The sequence below is a fragment of the Mytilus edulis genome, chromosome 3 (genome assembly GCF_963676685.1).
Source record: "Mytilus edulis chromosome 3, xbMytEdul2.2, whole genome shotgun sequence".
NCBI classification, from domain to species: domain Eukaryota; kingdom Metazoa; phylum Mollusca; class Bivalvia; order Mytilida; family Mytilidae; genus Mytilus; species Mytilus edulis.
The window spans coordinates 67,148,237-67,167,330 of NC_092346.1; the positions used below are offsets into that span (position 1 = coordinate 67,148,237).

At 32.2% G+C, this 19,094-nt stretch overlaps 2 protein-coding genes across 2 annotated transcripts; both read left to right on the plus strand.

Annotated features, from left to right (window-relative positions):
* The first annotated feature begins 1,933 nt into the window (after positions 1-1,933).
* LOC139517190 (LITAF domain-containing protein-like) lies at positions 1,934-6,798 on the plus strand. The gene is made up of 3 exons (XM_071307916.1): positions 1,934-2,089; positions 4,422-4,671; positions 6,158-6,798. Exons 1-3 carry the CDS (start codon positions 2,041-2,043, stop codon positions 6,264-6,266), a joined length of 408 nt encoding a protein of 135 aa, XP_071164017.1. The 5' UTR covers positions 1,934-2,040; the 3' UTR covers positions 6,267-6,798.
* A 4,680-nt stretch (positions 6,799-11,478) lies between these two features.
* LOC139517192 (LITAF domain-containing protein-like) lies at positions 11,479-14,503 on the plus strand. The gene is made up of 3 exons (XM_071307917.1): positions 11,479-11,643; positions 13,295-13,538; positions 14,307-14,503. The coding sequence occupies exons 1-3, from the start codon at positions 11,574-11,576 to the stop codon at positions 14,416-14,418; spliced, it is 426 nt and encodes a 141-aa protein (XP_071164018.1). The 5' UTR covers positions 11,479-11,573; the 3' UTR covers positions 14,419-14,503.
* The last annotated feature ends 4,591 nt before the right edge of the window (positions 14,504-19,094 follow it).

Genomic DNA, 19,094 nt, shown 5'->3' on the forward strand with positions numbered 1-19,094 from the left:
AATTGATCTTCATTATTTATGCCCAGCACCGAATATTTGAAAGCCAAGGATGTAAACGAACCGATAAAAAACTATTTGAGATATTTGATTAAATGGACAAAAAAAATATAGCCAAATCAGTCAGATTATCTTTGACCGTCCGATGGAGTTGAAACCTAAGTTTCTTTATAATTTGACAATTTATGAATGGAAAATTGAAGGAAATTAAAAGGAATTGCAGAATCAAAACGCTGTCATAATCCCTATGTTTTCCGTTTCATATTTGAAAGATCCAAAACTCACTATGATTCAAAACATCAATTTATTGGTTAGTGCTGGAAGACTGATGTTTGAGGACGGTTGAAATTGTCTTAGACTTTTTGGGGGTATAACTTCTTTTTTTCAGTACCAAAAAATGTTAAATACATTTTGTTAAATCCAATGTCTCGAGTAGAGAGAATGCCACGATCTATGTACGTTAACAACTCATTGAAAAAAGATTCATAGGTGGCATTTTGAAACACAATATTGCTGTTCCTACTCAATAAAACAATATTCTCAGTGGGAGTCAAAATTTTCACCAATAACTCTTTTGCTGTTGTATTCTTGTTAGTCTTTTCTTCTGAGCACCCATTATATATTTGCCACTGGACGTTAAGCAACCAACAATCGGCCATCTCTCACACCCACTTGGTTTCTGACGAATTTACCACGAAACGCTACATTTCCTTTATTCTTGGGATTATCCACCAGCTAACGAAGACAACTGTTTGGTTTTAAAAAATGTCAATTTGCGATATTACTTTCACATTTACATTTAAATATATTGATTTAAATATAACACCGAACTATATACAAGTACACATGTATGTTGTTTATTGAATACGTCCTATTTAAATTTAAAAATTTATGTCATAGGTATATCAGTTAAAATATGTCTCGATATTTTATCACGGGACGTTTGGCGAAATGCCTATATCTGTCGTCACACAAATACAGTACGGCTAATATGGAACCTTCAATTGCACGACATGTTTTGTCCGTTTAACCTCCGTATATTTGCAGAAAAATATGGTCTATATTAAAGAAAGATACTCATTGGGTTTATATATATATATATATATTTTTTAAGTATTACATACTTAATTGAGTAAGTATATAGATAGTCTAACAGCCTTCCAAAGCGTCATTTTAAATCCTTGGCTTTGGTAATATTTGACATAAGCACAGTAATGTCGCGGCCATCATGTTGGGTTACATTGCATCATTTAAAGTTAAAAAAAAAATGTGGAAATTTTAATTTTGATCCAGGCGAGGCAACGTTATGAGTCGGACTTGTAAATAGTTTATGTATTAACGAAATACTATTATGTAGCTCCCCCTAAATTCCGCCTCTTGGAATTGGTGCAAAACGTTGTTGAAAGTTACGCTATGTAAATAGTGTTCGATGATTATTTAAAACATTGCATTTTGACAAAAAATAAAAGAAAGTGATAATCTTGATACAGTAGTAGGTTTTTTTTTATGTTTTATTTCTTTTTGTATTTGTAGATTCAACCACACGACATTTGTTAATAAAAAGCAGACATTTGAATGTGTACATTAGTTGAACAAGTATTTACCATTTGAGAATTATAAGCATGGTTTATTTGTAGATTTTTTTTTAAATGCTTAGAAGATGATTGTGATCAATCTGTATCAAATGCTCCTTTTTCAGTTCTGATCTTGTTTTTAATTTTACACCAGAACAATGTGGAATTTAACTAAATCTTGCCATGAACATATGTTTCTTGTAGATTCATATTTTATTGATAACTCTTTTAGTAATATGATCAGTGTACGATATTTCTTCCAAATCCTTCTAAAAGGGAAGCATATTGAAAGAGAGGGGCGGAAAATACCAAATGGACTTTCAAAGTTATAGATCTGTTAAGTTGGGCTTATCAGCCTACTGTGCGCGATCGATTACCTGTAAACAGTACCAACCTGTAAAGGTAGTATTTCGCAATATTAACAGTTCTAAAGCATTGAATAATCAATTTCCCTGTTTATTCGTGAAAGATGACGGAAAAAGGTGCACCACCACCTCAGTATAATCCACCTCCACCCGGTAAGTAGAATTAAATCTTTTTTAAGACTACCGTTAAATCTATAATTGAATTTAACCTATGGTCAGTATTAATTGGGCTTAACTAAGGTGGTCATTTAAATTTTTCACCAACAAGTGAATAATTGGGACTCAATATTTATTTAATTTGACATTTGAAATCAACGGGCATAGTCTCTATTAATCAAAATAAAGTTGACTGCTTGAAGTATTAACTGTTGACAATTATTAACAGATATTTCAATCAGGTTTTATTTGAAAACTTAAATCAATCAATACTAAAAAAAAACAATTCTTTTCGTTTCATAAAAAAGCAGACCACCTCAGTCTTAATGTTATTGTTTCAATTATTGAACAGCATTCCGCACCCATTTCTAGGTAGTAGATTTTAGTCAAAAATTGCTGTGTACCTACATGTTGAAAAAAAAAATAGAAATTCAATGTCTATAAATATACACATGTCATCTAGAAGGGTAGTATTACAATAGGTGTTCTTCCTTGTCTGATCAATATATTAAAGGTATTACCATGGAGACAACAAAACACTTTATTTGCATTAGATATAAGTATATATATAGAGAGAACTAATAAATAATTATATCAATCCGAAATAGGTCAGTATACAGGTAAGGATTATGTGTACACCTGAGATCTGCTGATATTGGATTTTTAATGTTTAATAAACACATGAACTGTTAAATATTAAAATGCAAAAAAAAAAATGTTTCAATCCAACCAGCTCATGTTACAGACGCATATGTGTTTAATTCACAATGAATATATACTTTATTCTCGGTGTCTTTCCATGTTAATCTTAATATAACAAAGATTTTAGAATGTAGCTATTTGTCATTTGTAACAAAAGCAAAAATACCGAAATCCTAGGAAAATTCAAAACGGAAAGTGCATAATCAAATATCAAAATCAAAACAAACGAATAACAACTGTCATGTTCCTGACTTGGTACAGGCATTTTCTTATGTAGGAAATAGTGAATGAAACCTGGTCTTTTAGCTAGCTAAAACTCTCATTTTTATGACAGTCGCATAAAATTCCATTATATTGACAAAAATATGTAAACAAATAGACATAATAAGTGCACATGTCAAAATAGGGATACAGAAGTCAACATTGTGTTATTATCTAATCACTCTAAAACATAGAAATATGTAACAGAGAAATACAAAAAGGTATATATAGACAAAGCAGATTTTCCAAATAAATTCCATCTTCACATATCAGATGAGAGAAAGGTTATTCGAAGAAATGTCGACAGAAAGGAGTAGGTCCGGTAAGGACCGATTTTGGCCTCAAATTTCAGGTTCATCTGACGAAAGATTTTGACCTCTTTTTAAACACTTAATTGTGTATTTCATTTGATTCAGTTAGTTTTTGTGAAAGATTTTAACTGATTTAGTCATTAAAAACGATCCGATTCAAGCTCAAAATGAAAAATCTACCAAATTTGTTAAAAAATGTCACTTTTCAGATGGTTTTTGTCCAAAATGAAAGTGGCCGCATCCGTGTTCATCCTAAACCTTTATATATGTTATGTATTATCATAAAATACAACTCTCATTCCAATATTAAGGATGAACACGAATGCGGCCACTTTCGTTTTAAGCGAAAACCGTCTAAAATTTAACTAAAATGATAGAATTGTGAAGATTTCAGTCATTTAGCATGACTTAGTGGTGCTAGTACTCGATATATGTGCAAGCAGTAAGCATATAGTAAGCAATGGGATTGTTTTTGAGTATTTTGGTGGTGGAAACGGGGATGATGACTTTGTAAGATTTTACATCAAAGTGTTCCTTTGTCATTATTTTTCAAACACCATATATTTTGTTTTGAAAGCACTATGATGTGAACCAAAATAGTATTGTAGTTAAAAATCTATATGACCATACACCAAACAATCATTTAGCTCCTTGGTACTTTGAGCAGAACGTTTCTTGTTCATAAAAACAACCTTCAAACAATTTATTCATGGAGAATTATTCATTTTTACCATTTAATTCATCCGAATATTTTTGTAGTTTTTACTGATAAAAAATTATTTATAAGTTGGTACTTGAAACTTACAAGTGTAATATAGTGTACTATTTTTTTTTAATATTATATATGCCAAGGCAATGTCAGTTGAATGTCCCTCTGACGTCTTTCGCCTCTCTTTAGCAATAGGTTCTATAATGTATTGACCTGCCTCCTTTCCCCCAATGAAGTTAAACATTTCGTAGCATGCATTGTTTTATTGTGTTTAAATATCTAGAGTTTCAACTGCAAAATGTGAAAAAAAAATCTTTTGATGTCACGCCCTGTTATTGTTTTACAGCATACCCTGGTCAATATAACCAACAGGCAGGCGGTTACCCTGCGCAACCACAGCCTCAGTATGGGTATGGCGGACAACAATCCAGTGCTACTGTTGTTGTTACTGGCCAGCCAACAGTATTGATACAACAGTTCAGAGAGGCACCTGTTCGTACCCAGTGCCCAAGCTGCAGAGCAGATATCCTAACTTCAACTCACTATGAAACAGGAACCATGACTTGGGTTGTCGCTGGAGTATTGTGTTTTGTCGGGTAAATGTTTTTTTTAGTTTGTATATAACCTTATAACGGAGAATTTAGGTTCAAACACTAGATTTACTACGAAAAACTTCTGATATTTAATCGTTTTAACAAATCTATTAAATAATTTGAACTGAAAATGTATATGTATCTTGTACTTCCAACCAAAATTCACAGTTTGTGATGCTAAAAAAGTGAATGATATCCCGATTTCCCGTCTTTGCTTCACGTACACGATCAACTGCAACGCAATTTTCATGAAGAATATCAACAAACCAAAACCAATCAAATAATTTTCTATTCATCCATTGCATATATTAAAAATCAACTGAGGCTGCCACTGAAGACAACTTTGGTTTTTCTGAAAATTTTACATGTTTTTGTAAACTTTTGCATTGTAAATCATTTGAAACAATTGCAAGGATTTGTATCTAAGAGGTAACACATTGTTACTACCAGTTAAACTTTTAGTTTTGTTCAATTATGTTTCTGCATATCCTTCACATAAATCAAGTACTGAAACTTTCGAAAACTTAATCAAATTAAATTTCTGTTCCTTTTTTTTTTTTTTAAACTTTTGGTGGTAACATATTACTATCAATTTCAAAATAAAGAAATATTTTTATTCGGTCACTAGGTCAGAAATACAACATACTGTTATAGTAGCCTCAAAGTGCATGCAAAATGCAGGGCTATTGTTGATTGAAGTAATTGTTGACAAACGATAAAACGGACATATTGTGAATTGAATTCATAGATAATCGGCCCAACCTCTTAAATAGACGTTCGATATTTAATAAAACTTAAGTAATGTTTCGCAATATTGATGATGTTAATTATTTAGCTAGAATTAAACATTTCCTTAGAAACAGTTCCTCAATTACAAAACAATTTATATCACATGTAATGGATCGATTTCAAATTTGTACTACACAATCCAGTGCTACAGTTTAAATTATTGTAGGCTTCCATTTGAAATCCATGGATGTATAAACACACAGAAACAATAAGCGATAAGATTTGTTTTAATAATATCCCGGCGTGGGTTGTTGGACCCTGTGAGTTGCCACCCCTTTGCTTTCGAATTGACGACATGAGCAATGTCAAAAACTCAATGAAAAATAATAAGGACATATATAGACACAATTCTATATTATCATGTTAATTTTTGTAACAGTTCTTAGGTCTTTAAAAATGTGAAATATTACCGAACATTTTCTTCGGAAATTGCACGTACCAAGTGAGGAATAAGTTCCTTTTCGTTCGTTCCAGTTTGTTGATTAATTGTCTGAAGTTCAATTTTGCCAGGTTAATAGAATTCATTCTTTTTGAAATTATATTTTTGTTGATATTTTTGTTGATATTTTTTTTATTAGACATGTTTGTACAATACTATGATCTATACTTACTTCAAATACGACAAATGGCATTATCGAATCAATTCTTATGTATGTTTACTTTGTTAAGCATCATATTACTTGTGTTTGTCTCATTTCAGGTTATGGATAGGTTGCTGTTTGATACCTTTCTGTATTGATGGTTGCAAAGATGTTGTTCATACCTGTCCATCCTGCCGCCACAGTATTGGACGCTTCAACCGGATGTAGTTAAGATTCTATCAGAGCCATAGTGCCGGAAACATTTCTACAAACGTTACGCTGTTTTAAAATGCCAATTGATCAAAATCGTAGGATATCTCTTTCTCTCTTATTTTTAATTTCAAGAATGTAATGTGTGTTATGTCTTGTAAAACCAAAGATATTCAATTAATAGCGGTGCCGGATTTCTGGCCATCTAATTTATGTTGTAAAATGACTAATGACACACCTTAAATGAGGTGTAGATGACCGCAGACACTACTACTGCATTACATATTACAACTATAATAACAAATAACATATAGTGTCGATAAAAATCTTCTGTGATTGCACACTAATATTATTGTTATTTCGTATATTGTTATTTTGTGTTTAGATATATAGATATGATTGTGATATTCCTATTTACCTTATCATTTAGTATCTTTACTATAATTGTATAATCAAAAGTATTATTTCTTTACAGAAAAAAATCATTGTTTTTATATTTTTAATTCAGATTCTTTGTATCGTAGTAATGTAGTAATAAATTGTGCCATATGCAGTTCATATGTTTTGCTTCAAATCTGCTAACCTCTGTCACGTCAGGTCAGAGGAATTATAATGGAGGCAATGAAAACAACCCATCCAAGATACCTGGCTTATAATGTTTGATTCAAAAGATGCACATTAAAACATTTGAAAAGCTGAATATGGTTCAAAATTGTAAAGCATAAAGAAAACAATATTCAAAAAGGTAATACACATACTGCTAAGGTAATTTTTGCCGGGATTCTTATCGTTTCTATTAGTTTAAATAGTTTGTAAACAACAAAATTATATAAATGACTGTATCAATGAAATTGTACATTTTCAACATGTTTACCCGATGCAGTTAAGGTATAATTAGTATACTCTAAATTTCTAAGAGAATATCAAGATCACAAAGAGTTAACAAGAAAAGAAAACAGTGTCGAATTGATAGGCAGATACGGACATGGTTACATAAATGACTGTATCAATGAAATTGTACATTTTCAACATTTTTACCCGATGCAGTTAAGGTATAGTTAATATACTCTAAATTTCTAAGAGAATATCAAGATCACAAAGAGTTAACAAGAAAAGAAAACATTGTCGAATTGATACGGACATGGTCATTGTGCGATAAGTGTATATATAACGACGAGCAGCAATTGTTCTTCTAATCGAAATAACAGAATAAACTGTTAAATAGTAGTATACAGGTGTTCAAAAGTAATAAATCGATTTAGGGAAACAAATTCGGGTTACAAAGCAAAACCGAGGGAACACATCAACTGTTAATGAAAAAAAAAAGGAACACAAGGAAGTGTAATCAAAACAAACGCCATCACACATATAATAGAAACGATCTATTTGATAACAACTGCTATAATCCTGTACTATTGTATTGTTTATTTGTGTATTTCTCTATCCTGGATGGCATTGGATTTTTTTGTACTGTAGTCCTGTTATGTAATGTTGTCATCGTGACTTGGTACATGATATTTTAAGACAAAATGGTGGGTTGAACCTGGTTTAATGGTTAGCCAAACCTCCCGCTTTATGACAATGTTTAAAATTTGTATTGCTAAACTGACAACGATGCGTCACAAAAATACAGCACACACACACACACGCTAGAACATAACAGAGAAACGCACAAACAAATAATATACTGTCGACATAACATGCAAACCGCAGAACAACAACAAACATATTCCATCAACAACAAACACCACAGAATATCAAAACAGTGACCCGCTTACGTAACTACTATGGATTCGTTTATTTTCGTGGGTATCAATTTTCTTGGATTGCTGAAAGCTTGCATATTCGTGGATATTTGATTTTGTCGTTTACTAGTCTCTGTATACAAAGCCTATTCAAAATATGTAATTCGTTAAACATTTCAATTCGTGGTTCAATTGAACCCCTTACACCCAAGAAAACTGGTATCCAACGAATATTAATGAATCCACAGTAACATGCAATCTCGAATTTTATACAATTAATTTCTCAATATTCGACTAAACAATTTTTATGACAGTGATGTTATGGAAAGGTAATTTTATAATTATCTGGAATACAAACGATCAGACAGATTATCCAAACCAAACAATTACAGAAACATCAAAAATAAATTCATGAATGTTGGATGTACAAAATGATGAGAAAAAAAATATAATCACAAATATACTGAACTCCGAGGAAAATTCAAAACGGAAAGTCCCCAATCAAATTGCAAAATCAAATGATAAAACACATCATACAAATGGACAACAACTGTCATATTCCTGACTTGGAACAGGCATTTTCAAATGTAGAAAATGATGGATTGCATCTGATTTCATAGCGCTAGACCTCCCACTTGAACGACAGTCGTATCAAATTTCTTTATATTGACAAAGTATCACATATAAGGGTAAAACAACAACACGAACCCCACCAAACACTGGGGTTGAGACAAGTCGTATAGCAATACAAATTTACACTCTGTATAACAATCAGGAATATGACAATGATGGTTGTGAAAGGCTTTATAATATTTGGACAACAAACGCTTAAACATATCACATTATTTGAGTACAAAAATATAAATAAATACATGAATATTGGAGACACGTCGTATAGCAATACAAATTCACACTCGGTATAACAATTATATTCGGGAATAGGGCACGTTCGGTACTTAGCAGACAGACGACATAAATGTAAAACCACAATCTAAGACGTGGTAACAATGCCATTACTTAGTTTAAACACAGACACATCGTAGAAACGATCTATTTGATAACAACTGCCATATTCCTGTACTATTGTATTGTTTTTGTTGTGTATTTCTCTATCCTGGATGTTATTGCATTTATAATTATGTACTGTAGTCCTGTTATGTAATGTTGTCATCGGGATTGGTACAAGATATTTTAAGAAAAAATGGTGAGTTGAAGCTGGTTTAATGGATAGCCAAACCTCCCGCTTTATGAAAATGTTTAAAATTTGTATTGCTAAACTGACAAAAGTAAAATCACAAAAATACAAAAAAACTCCGAGGAAAATTTAAAACGGAAAGTCCCCTATCAAATGGCAATATCAAATGATAAAACACATCAAACGAATGCACAAATGTCATATTCCTGACTTGGTACAGGCATTTCCTACTGTAGAAAATGGTGGATTGCATCTGGTTTCATAGGGCTAAACCTCTCACTTGTACTACAGTCGTATCAAATTCCTTTATATTGACAAACATGCATTAACAAAGTGTCACAAATAGGGGTAAAAAACAACACGAACCCAAACATAAACTTGGAATGAGACACGTCGTATAGCAATGCAAATTCACACTCGGTATAAATGTCATATTCGGGAATGTGACAATGATGGTATTGAAAGGCAATTTTATAATTATTTCGACAGAAAACGATTAAATATAACACATTATTTCAATTCAAAAATATAAATAAATACATGAATATTGGATGTACAAAATACCGAACCACGTCTTATAGCAATGCAAGTTCACACTTGGTATAACAGTTATATTCGGGAATATGTCACGTTCGGTACTTATCAGACAGACAACATAAATGTTAAACAAAAATCTAAGACGTGGTAAATTAAAAATGCCATTACTTAGATTAGACACAGACACATCGTATAGATCAACCAATTCGGAAAATTTACAGAGTCATTTTTAATCTGTCCTCCTCATAATTTTGTTGGAGCATTTCTTGATAAGGAGCACACTCCTGTATATGAAGTCAGTATAGTGTGAACATGCACGAGCATAACGTATCATTTGAGATATAAACACGGAGCAGAGGGTATGTTACTGCTGAGAAATAGGGAAATTAATAACTGGAAAGCATCCTGCTTTTCATATATTTTAGTGTGAAGTCGTCCATCTGTATCAGTATTGGGGAGAAGATCAAGGTATGAAGCACTTCGTCTAAATCGGAATATTGAATATTGAAGTACATACGTTAGTTTTCTCGTTTGAAATGTTTAACATTGTCATTTCGGGGCCTTTTATAGACGACTATGCGGTATGGGATTTGCTCATTGTCTAAGGCCGTACAGTGATCTATATTTGTTAACTTCTGTGTCACTTGGTCTCTTGTGGAGAGTTGTCTCATTGGCAATCATACAACATCTTCTTTTTTATATAGCTACATTTAATCGGAACTGCTGTTTCATATAGGGGTATTGACACTATTTCGGCACGTTAAAAATCCTTGCAACGACTCATTTCGACCAATTTCTTGATCAGACGTTCATGTGGTAAACTTTTAATGGTTTGTGTATGTTACTTTTACCTAGTGATACGATTAAACACAAGCTTAAAAGAGAAATTAAATAATGTGTTACTTAGCCATAGGACCTGTAAATAAAATAAGGCTTATTCTAATCGGTTTGGAAGTAAAGGTACTTTATTTTAAGCAAAAACATTTTTAACGTTACTGAAAGGGGGAGTTTTCCTGTTAATGAAATAGTTCTATTATCGATAACAGTCGTAGTAATCTCAGTTTTTGTTTCCTGGTGAATTGGTGCGTCTTAAGAGCTTTTGAGATACATTTTTCCTTAATACTTCACCATAATAAATGGTCTTTCACAAATGATAATCTGTTTTGCTCTCGTTAACGTTTGACATTCACAGGGTGACGATAAATGGGTACATGGACTTCTCAATCTGACAGTAAAACCAAGGCAAGCAAACGTCCAAATGACTATAAAAGATGTATAAATACTCATCTACGTCAAGTTAGAAAGGTTTCGTCTAATTCCATCCCTCGCAATATGTGATCCGAAATTACATTATTGCAATGCCATGTAACGTGAACGTTAGCAACTGTCCCTGGGATACAAATACGGTATAATGTGAAACTTTTCCTGTTCAACATATCCCTTTTCAAGTGATATTGCAAATTTGTCAGCATTCATCTAAGTAGAATGTGGGATGTACATATTAGATTTACAATTCATTTGTTTTTGCTATGTCTGATACATTTACCTCTGGGCTTTTATCACCCATAGTCAAAGATACCGAGCTTATATTTTGTACATTAGGCGCGAGTTTCGTCTATTAAAATATCATCAACTGCTTATCGTTTCATTCACCAGTTAATTCTTTGTTTAAACTGTTTTTAAATTTATTTAAGGGGTATCTATTCAAAATAGAAATCAGATGATAATAACTATAAATAGACTATCAAAAGTCACATGAATGTTATCTGATACTTATGATCATATATCATAATTTGTCAATAAAGACAATTTTGGTTGTACAGAGGTTTTAGACAAAATTGTGAAATAATGTCGAAGGAACAAACTCCACTCTCACAGAATGGACAGTCCTCTACAATGTACAATGAACCACCTCCAGGTAATAATAGCTAATAACATTTGTTCTATATCAAATGGAAAACTTTACAACGTATGTCTAATGAGCATTTCCTGGTCAAAATTTACAGGAGATATTGTTCATTTTAGTACCAGAATCTACGACACACAAGACGATTTTAATTTCACCTACGCAGCATACACCTGCATATGGGATAAACATTTCTAAACTCGTTCATTTATCAAGGGCTTGTATGTGCTACTCGGAATTTAAAAAACGTGACCAATGTATGAGCAGAAAGTTGCTGAACCAGGGTTATGTCAAAGAACGTTTCGTTCTTTTTTTACCAAAAAATCTTCGGATGAATTTGTTGCAAAATATTCCGTATCGACTTCATAGATATTACATAAACGTCTTCAAGTATAGATTTTTAGGTTCATTACGTTGTTAATCATCTTAATTGCATGTTATAGTGTTATTTTTTTTATTTTACTTAGTATATTTCATCTTTACTGTTCAGTTCGTTTTTGGTTATATCCTTTTGGCATGGCACGGTATTTATACACAATTGTGTACCAAGTTGTGCTATGGTATTTTTTGTATACTTGTCTTTAATGTTTACTTATGTGCTTTGATTTGAAGTGTTTACATGCCATGTTGTTTATCTTTGTTAGCATAGCAGTTTGGTTTTTTTTAAGTGATAACTATATGTCACAATGTTGATTGCTGTACCCCATTTTTTTAATTTTTTCAATACAATGTCTTATTGTTTTGCTTACACATTGTTGTGAATAAATAGAATTAAACAATCATACAAGTGGGATGTTTATCAAACTATAAAACCAGGTTAAATTCACCATTTTCTAGATGAGGAAATGCCTGTACCAAGTCAGGAATATGACTGTTGTTTTCCATGTGTTTGAGCTTTCGTTTTTTTAATTTTTCATGGAGTTCTTTGCTATTTTACTTTTTTCATGCATTTGATATAGCATTTGATTCAAAACGCCAAAATCACCTAGAATAGCCCTATTTTTAGATCTAGTCTTAAAATGTAGATACCAGTAAATACTTTACCAAAACAATATGTTCTAAAAAATGTTAATAGGACTGTGTGAAATGCTTTTTGATTAACATATTAACTTGTCCAATATCTTAGTTTACCAAAACCTATGTATAAATTGTCCTTTTCATGTCAAAAACTACAATTACAGCATGTTTATCGCGAATGTGGTCAGCATGTACAGTGATTGGCTCGAAGGTCAACTAGTGAAGGTAGCAGCAAAAACATCGATTTTGAATTTATAAAAACTTGTCGTTGAACATAAAATATCGAATAAAGTAAATACTATGATAGTAGTGTTTGGCAAAGTCTTTCTTCCGATTAAATGTATTAGACTTGTACCGTCACTCCATGTTCGATTTCTTGGTTACCTAACCGCATGTAAAAAGATCTTTGCATTGCTCTGCTTTACATATTATTATTATTACTAGTATTATGATATCCTTTTTGACAAAGTCTAACCGTCAAAATTTTAGAATGGAACATTTTTTTTAATTTACTTGTAAAATAAGAAAATGTAATTTCTCTTCGATCTCAAAAATACATTTACTATATATACTATTTAGATAGAAAATTGAAATATATATATTATTTTAGTTTTGAAAAGAATTATGTAGAAACCCTTTTTTACAGCTTACCCCGGAAATTATAACCAACCCGGTGGATATCCTCCACAGTCTCAGTCCACTGGGTATGGAACACAACAATCCAACCCGACCATGGTTGTCACTGGGCAGCCGACAGTTCTTATACAACAATTCAGGGAGGCACCTGTTCGTACCCATTGTCAGAGCTGTGGAGCAGACATCCTAACTTCAACTCACTATGAAACGGGAACAATGACATGGGTTGTTGCTGGTGTGATGTGTATCATAGGGTATGTAATATCCAGAACAATATAAATATCTTGTCATTCATTTAGAATCAAGTTTAATCATTAAGGCCAAAAAGTGTTGCTTGCGTACATTGATGCTTAAGACTCCTTGACGTCCAATAGTCATTCATTTAGAATTAAGTGTTATCATTATGACCAAAAAGTGTTACTTGCATCCTTGACGTCCATCAGAGGTCTGTTTGGTGGCTTATTGTTATATCATCAACGCAGTTCCTATTGAAGTCTTAAAACATTATAGATTAGACAAGAGATTGTCTTTGAAATAATCCTATTAATATACTAGCATAATATGTTCTATAGATAACATATCATTTTTAATTAGTCTAACCCACAATCTACACGAAATCGACCAACATAGACGTAAGACTTTATCAACCAACAGAACGAATGATCCCCTCTTTCACGCTAATATCATCAACATCAACCCAACAATGTTAGATCTGTAAATTTGCTGTCGCAAATTTTTGGTTCTTCCCTCGCCGGGATTCGAACCCATGCTACTGTGATATCGTGAAACCAAATCGCCTGCACTGCAGCCGTCCCGCTAGACCACACGACCACCTGGGCTCTCAAAAAAAGAGCTTTCGCTGGCCATGTGTTACCTTTCATATATATGTATATTGTGTATATTGTAAACACGTTTTTGAACTCTGCAATGCTTTTGACGTTTATTTAAGTCTTGTAGATGTATCGTCAAATCGGGTAAATATTTTTACTACGACTTAAATAATAGTATTTGTATTATTCCAGGTTATGGCTTGGATGCTGTTTAATCCCTTTTGTCCTGGATGCTTGCAAAGACGTGATCCATACTTGTCCTAGCTGCCATAAAATGATTGGCCGCTACAACAGGATGAATTGAGACCAAGAATGGTGTTATAATGTTTGAACAATAATGTTCAAACTTATATATAGAAATATTTCAAATAAACCACTGGCTAACCATCCTTAACATTTACACTAGTAAATATCTATCATAATTATTTATACTAGAACACACCCGTGATATCGCGGGTCCGTGACTGAATTAAAGTATATAACTATGCGTATGCCTTATTTTAGTATTGGTATTGTCATCTGATAAAGTCATGCCGATTATAAGATGCACAGTTTTCTCTGCTTTCAAAATCTTTCTGTTTGAACCCATCGATCTGGAACCTATCAATAATTATTGGTAATATTAATAATTTGGAAAACAAAAGGGCCTGGAATGGAGTATTTTTTACTCAACAGTACACAGCAAAATTCCAAATACACCGTTTGGTGGTGCGCCTGTCAGATGCGGAACGTATACAGATAAGGTAATAGGTAACAGGTGAATATACTATTGGTATCGGTGTCGGACTCGATCCGGAACTTCTTAATTATTGGCAATATTAATTACGTGGAAAACAAAGGGGCCTGGAGCGGTGTAATTTTTAATCAACACCATTGTACTATATTAGTCTTTGATTCGCTGTTTGACGCAATTCCGGCTAACAAATTGAAAACTGTACATGCTGTACCTATACGCCTTATTTTAAGTCCAGATTTTTATTATTCGTATTGTCATCTTAGAAAGTCATACTGATTAAAATACTACAATCGGGAACAATGTGACAATGATTGAATTTAGTTGTGTCAACCCTGTGATTACGACCCGTGTATATAGCAAAATCTTAAATACAGCGTTTGGTGGTGCGCCTGTCAGATGCGGAACGTACAGATAAGTTAACAGGTTACAGGTGAATATACTATTGGTATCGGTGTCGGATTCGACCCGGAACTTCTTAATTATTGGCACTATTAATTATGTGGAAAACAAAAGGGTCTGGAGTGGTGTAATTTTTAATCAACAGCATTGTACTATATATTAGTTATATATAAAGTTGAATTCTTTGATTCATCGTTTTTACGTAATGACGGCTGACAAATTGGACCTCGTAATTTTAGTATTATAGATTGTGCCAATATGTGTTTATATGGGCTATATCACAGATTCCAGTAAAAATTTTGCATACATCCCTTGCTCGATGAACTTTAAAATTATGTTGTATATTGAGTTAAATAAAAGACAGTTGATCTCTCTACTGATAATGGTTTGAGAAAATCTAAGGCCGTGTTCACACCAAACGCCGTGTAGAGTAAACATGTTTACAATTAGTTTAGTGTAGTATACACTGGTTTCACATTACATTTGTTCACATCTATACACCTTGTTTAGCTACCTGTATATAAGATTTGTTCCCACTTGTAAACTATATGTCATTTAAATGTTCATTACGTAGAACTGAATTCAAAATTTTTGGAAATTTTTTCTAGCGGTAAGGGAACAACCAATTGACTTCAAAAGGGGGGCGGAGGATGGGAATGGAAATATTCCGATCTCCAATTTGATAAAAAAAAAAATGGTCATACAGATGATAAAAAAAAAATGTTCTGAATCAAGAGTGTCCCCATACATTATAGTGTTAAATATTGAAAAAAAAAGTTTTGATATCCAGCATCGAAAAAAAAGGAATGAAAACGTACGCGCGAAAAAAAATCTGACTCAGATAAAAAAAAATAACTCTCCCCCTTTTTTTAAGTTAATTGGTTGTTACTTTTAGAAAGCCATTTTTATAATTTGCAGTAGTTTGAATATACAAGAGAAGTCTCGATAACGCATTAGAAAACGTTAGCTGCAACAGCGTGCTTACAGCCGAAAAAAAAAGGATTGAGATATTAGGGATCACTACATTTTTATCTTTTCTGTTCGTTTCAAATGGTATTTCTTCTCCAAGGAGTATTTGGTAAAGGAATAGGGTAGCGTTTTTTTTTATATTTATTTTACGTGTTATTTAATGGGTCTGAGATACTAGACAAACATATCATTTACCTCACACTTGTTTTAGTCATGCATTTATTCGTGAATCGTTTTTTGAGTAATGACCAGTGGCGAATATTTCTGTGTACGTCAAGTCAATTCGGGAAGACCTTTTCAAATGAATTAGGCAACAATTATTTACTTCATTTTTTGTGGAGGGGGAGGGGGGCGTGAGCTATTGATTTTTTTCAGGACAAATTTTGGTGACAAGTCGAAATCAATTTTAGCATTATATATAGTGGCAGATGAGGGTGAAACAAACAATTTTTTTTCAGGGCCAAAAACTGGAAACTTTGTTAGTTTCCAAAACAAAATCCATAGCTCACCACCCCCACCCCCATTGCCTTTATGTTTTATACTCAACTATAATAGCCCCCCCCCTCCCCCGAAAATCAATTGGTTGCTGCCTTATGGGTTCGGCAATGATGCTGCTTTGAGTCTTGATTAGGGATTAATAAAGTACGTTAATTTTTTTTAACAAAAAAAAATCTGTAAAAATTTAGACAACTTATAATTATCAAAAATAGTTTCCTCCTTAAATATATACACGATAAAACTAATGTCCTAAATGCCTAGTTTTGTGTACACTTAACCTACACAAGGCCTACATTGACTATCGACTGTGTGTAGGTAAAACATGATTTAAACTACATGTAAACATTGAGTTTTATCAATGGGAACGCAATTGTGTTTAGTTTACGTGTGAGTTACACTAACACAACACCAAATTTAGGTCAATGTGAACACGGCCTTATATTACAATGAAGTTTTCTTTAATATTAATGTGTACACATGTAACTTATTATAATTATATTGCATTATGTCTATCCAAACACATTGAATACTGCTAAAACAACCCTATAGACAAGAATTTAATCAAAACAAACGCGTATATGTTACAGTGAATTTGTATAATCAGGGATTATGTAGAATCCCTGATTTTTCAGGAAATATGTAGAATCACTGAAATCATTAGTAATTATATATAATCCCTGAATATGACCAGTGATTTTACATAATCACTGAACATTTTAATAATTATTCTACATATTCCCTAATATGATTTCAGGGATTATCAATAATGTAAGACAAATTATCATTTTTTCTTTCATATTCCTTGCCAGATGAAATAATTTTGCTTTTAAAACACAGAGAATAATCTTAAATATATAACCAACACAGGGTTTCGAGATAAAGTTTGTATTGTATGTTGCTATGTGTAAATCCACAGAGCTTGTTATTTGTGGTACAGAAGATTATGGAACATCTGTTTTCAATTTGTGGTGGGTTTCTTTGTTTTTTAATTATTCTTTTTGGTCAAATGAACAAGAAAATTCAAACTGAGAGAACTTACGCATCTAAATGTCATGATGATAAAACAAGCAGAACTAAGGATTGATAAATAGAACAAAATTTTAGAGGAAGCTGGTATTTGGTGTAATATTCTCATAGCAATTCCGCAGGGAAAAAAGAAAAGGGAAACCCAAAAAACATAATCATTGGCAATTGTTCACAAAAAGTCTGAAAAAGAATATTGCCTGGCCACAAAACATGGTATTTTGATTGAACAGGTTCAAGGTTGCTCATTCCCTTTTTTTCGGGATACCTTGAGATGGTTTTACTGAACACTTTATTTTTCTTAGGCGTGCCGAAAAATTTGATTCGATATTTGAAGGAAAAGTTTTTTTTTAAATGAGGATATTGTGATAGAAACAAATGTGAAGCATATTATTTTAATATATTGCGTTGAACATTTTAATATATTGTGCCTAACATTTTTTCAAAATGGGGTTATCATTTTGATATATTTTTCTTAACATTTTACAATTTATGTTTATATTGATGTTTTTAAAATATGATTTTATAGAATAAATTATTTGGCTTTTATTCATTTTCTTTATAAATAAGACTATTTCTTTATTTCAGTTATTATGTATAATCCCTAACATTTTTTCTAGTGATTCTACATAATCCCTGAAAATTTCAGGGATTCTACATAATCACTGATTATACAAATTCACTGTAACATATATACGTTTACCACAAGTAAATATGATAGTTCTATACACCAAACGTCGCTCCATTGTTATGAGGGATTATAAGTTTGATTTACATGCAGTCATGAATATTGTGCTGATATAAAGGTAACAAAGGAAGTTTGTAGTTATCTCGCATTCCTTGCAATATGTGTTACCAATATTTTTTAAAGATAACACGTATGAGTAGGTAAAAATTATGCGATGAAGTTTGTACGGGCAAATTTTTGCAATGCTAAAAATTTGTTTTACAATACGCTTAAGAATAAAAGAAAGACGAAGAACTTCTTAAAAGATTATGGAAATGTATGTATGTTAAAGAAAAACTCATCTTAAGTACCAGGATTAAAATTTTGTACGGCAGACGCGCGTTTCATCTGCAAAATGCTCATCAGTGACAATCAGATCAAAAAAAGAAAAAGGCTAAATTAAGAACAAGGTTGAAGATCCTTGAAGACCAAAAACACAGAATGTTTCACCAAATACAGCTAAGATATATTCATGGCCGGGTAAAATGTCCCTAGTTCATCGAAAAGTTCAAATTTTTATAAACAGTTAATTTATAATTATGGCTATGTCAATGATTATTCATGAGACTTCATACGAGTATGTATAATATGGTTACTCTTAAGCTTTTATAGCTTAAAATAATGTATA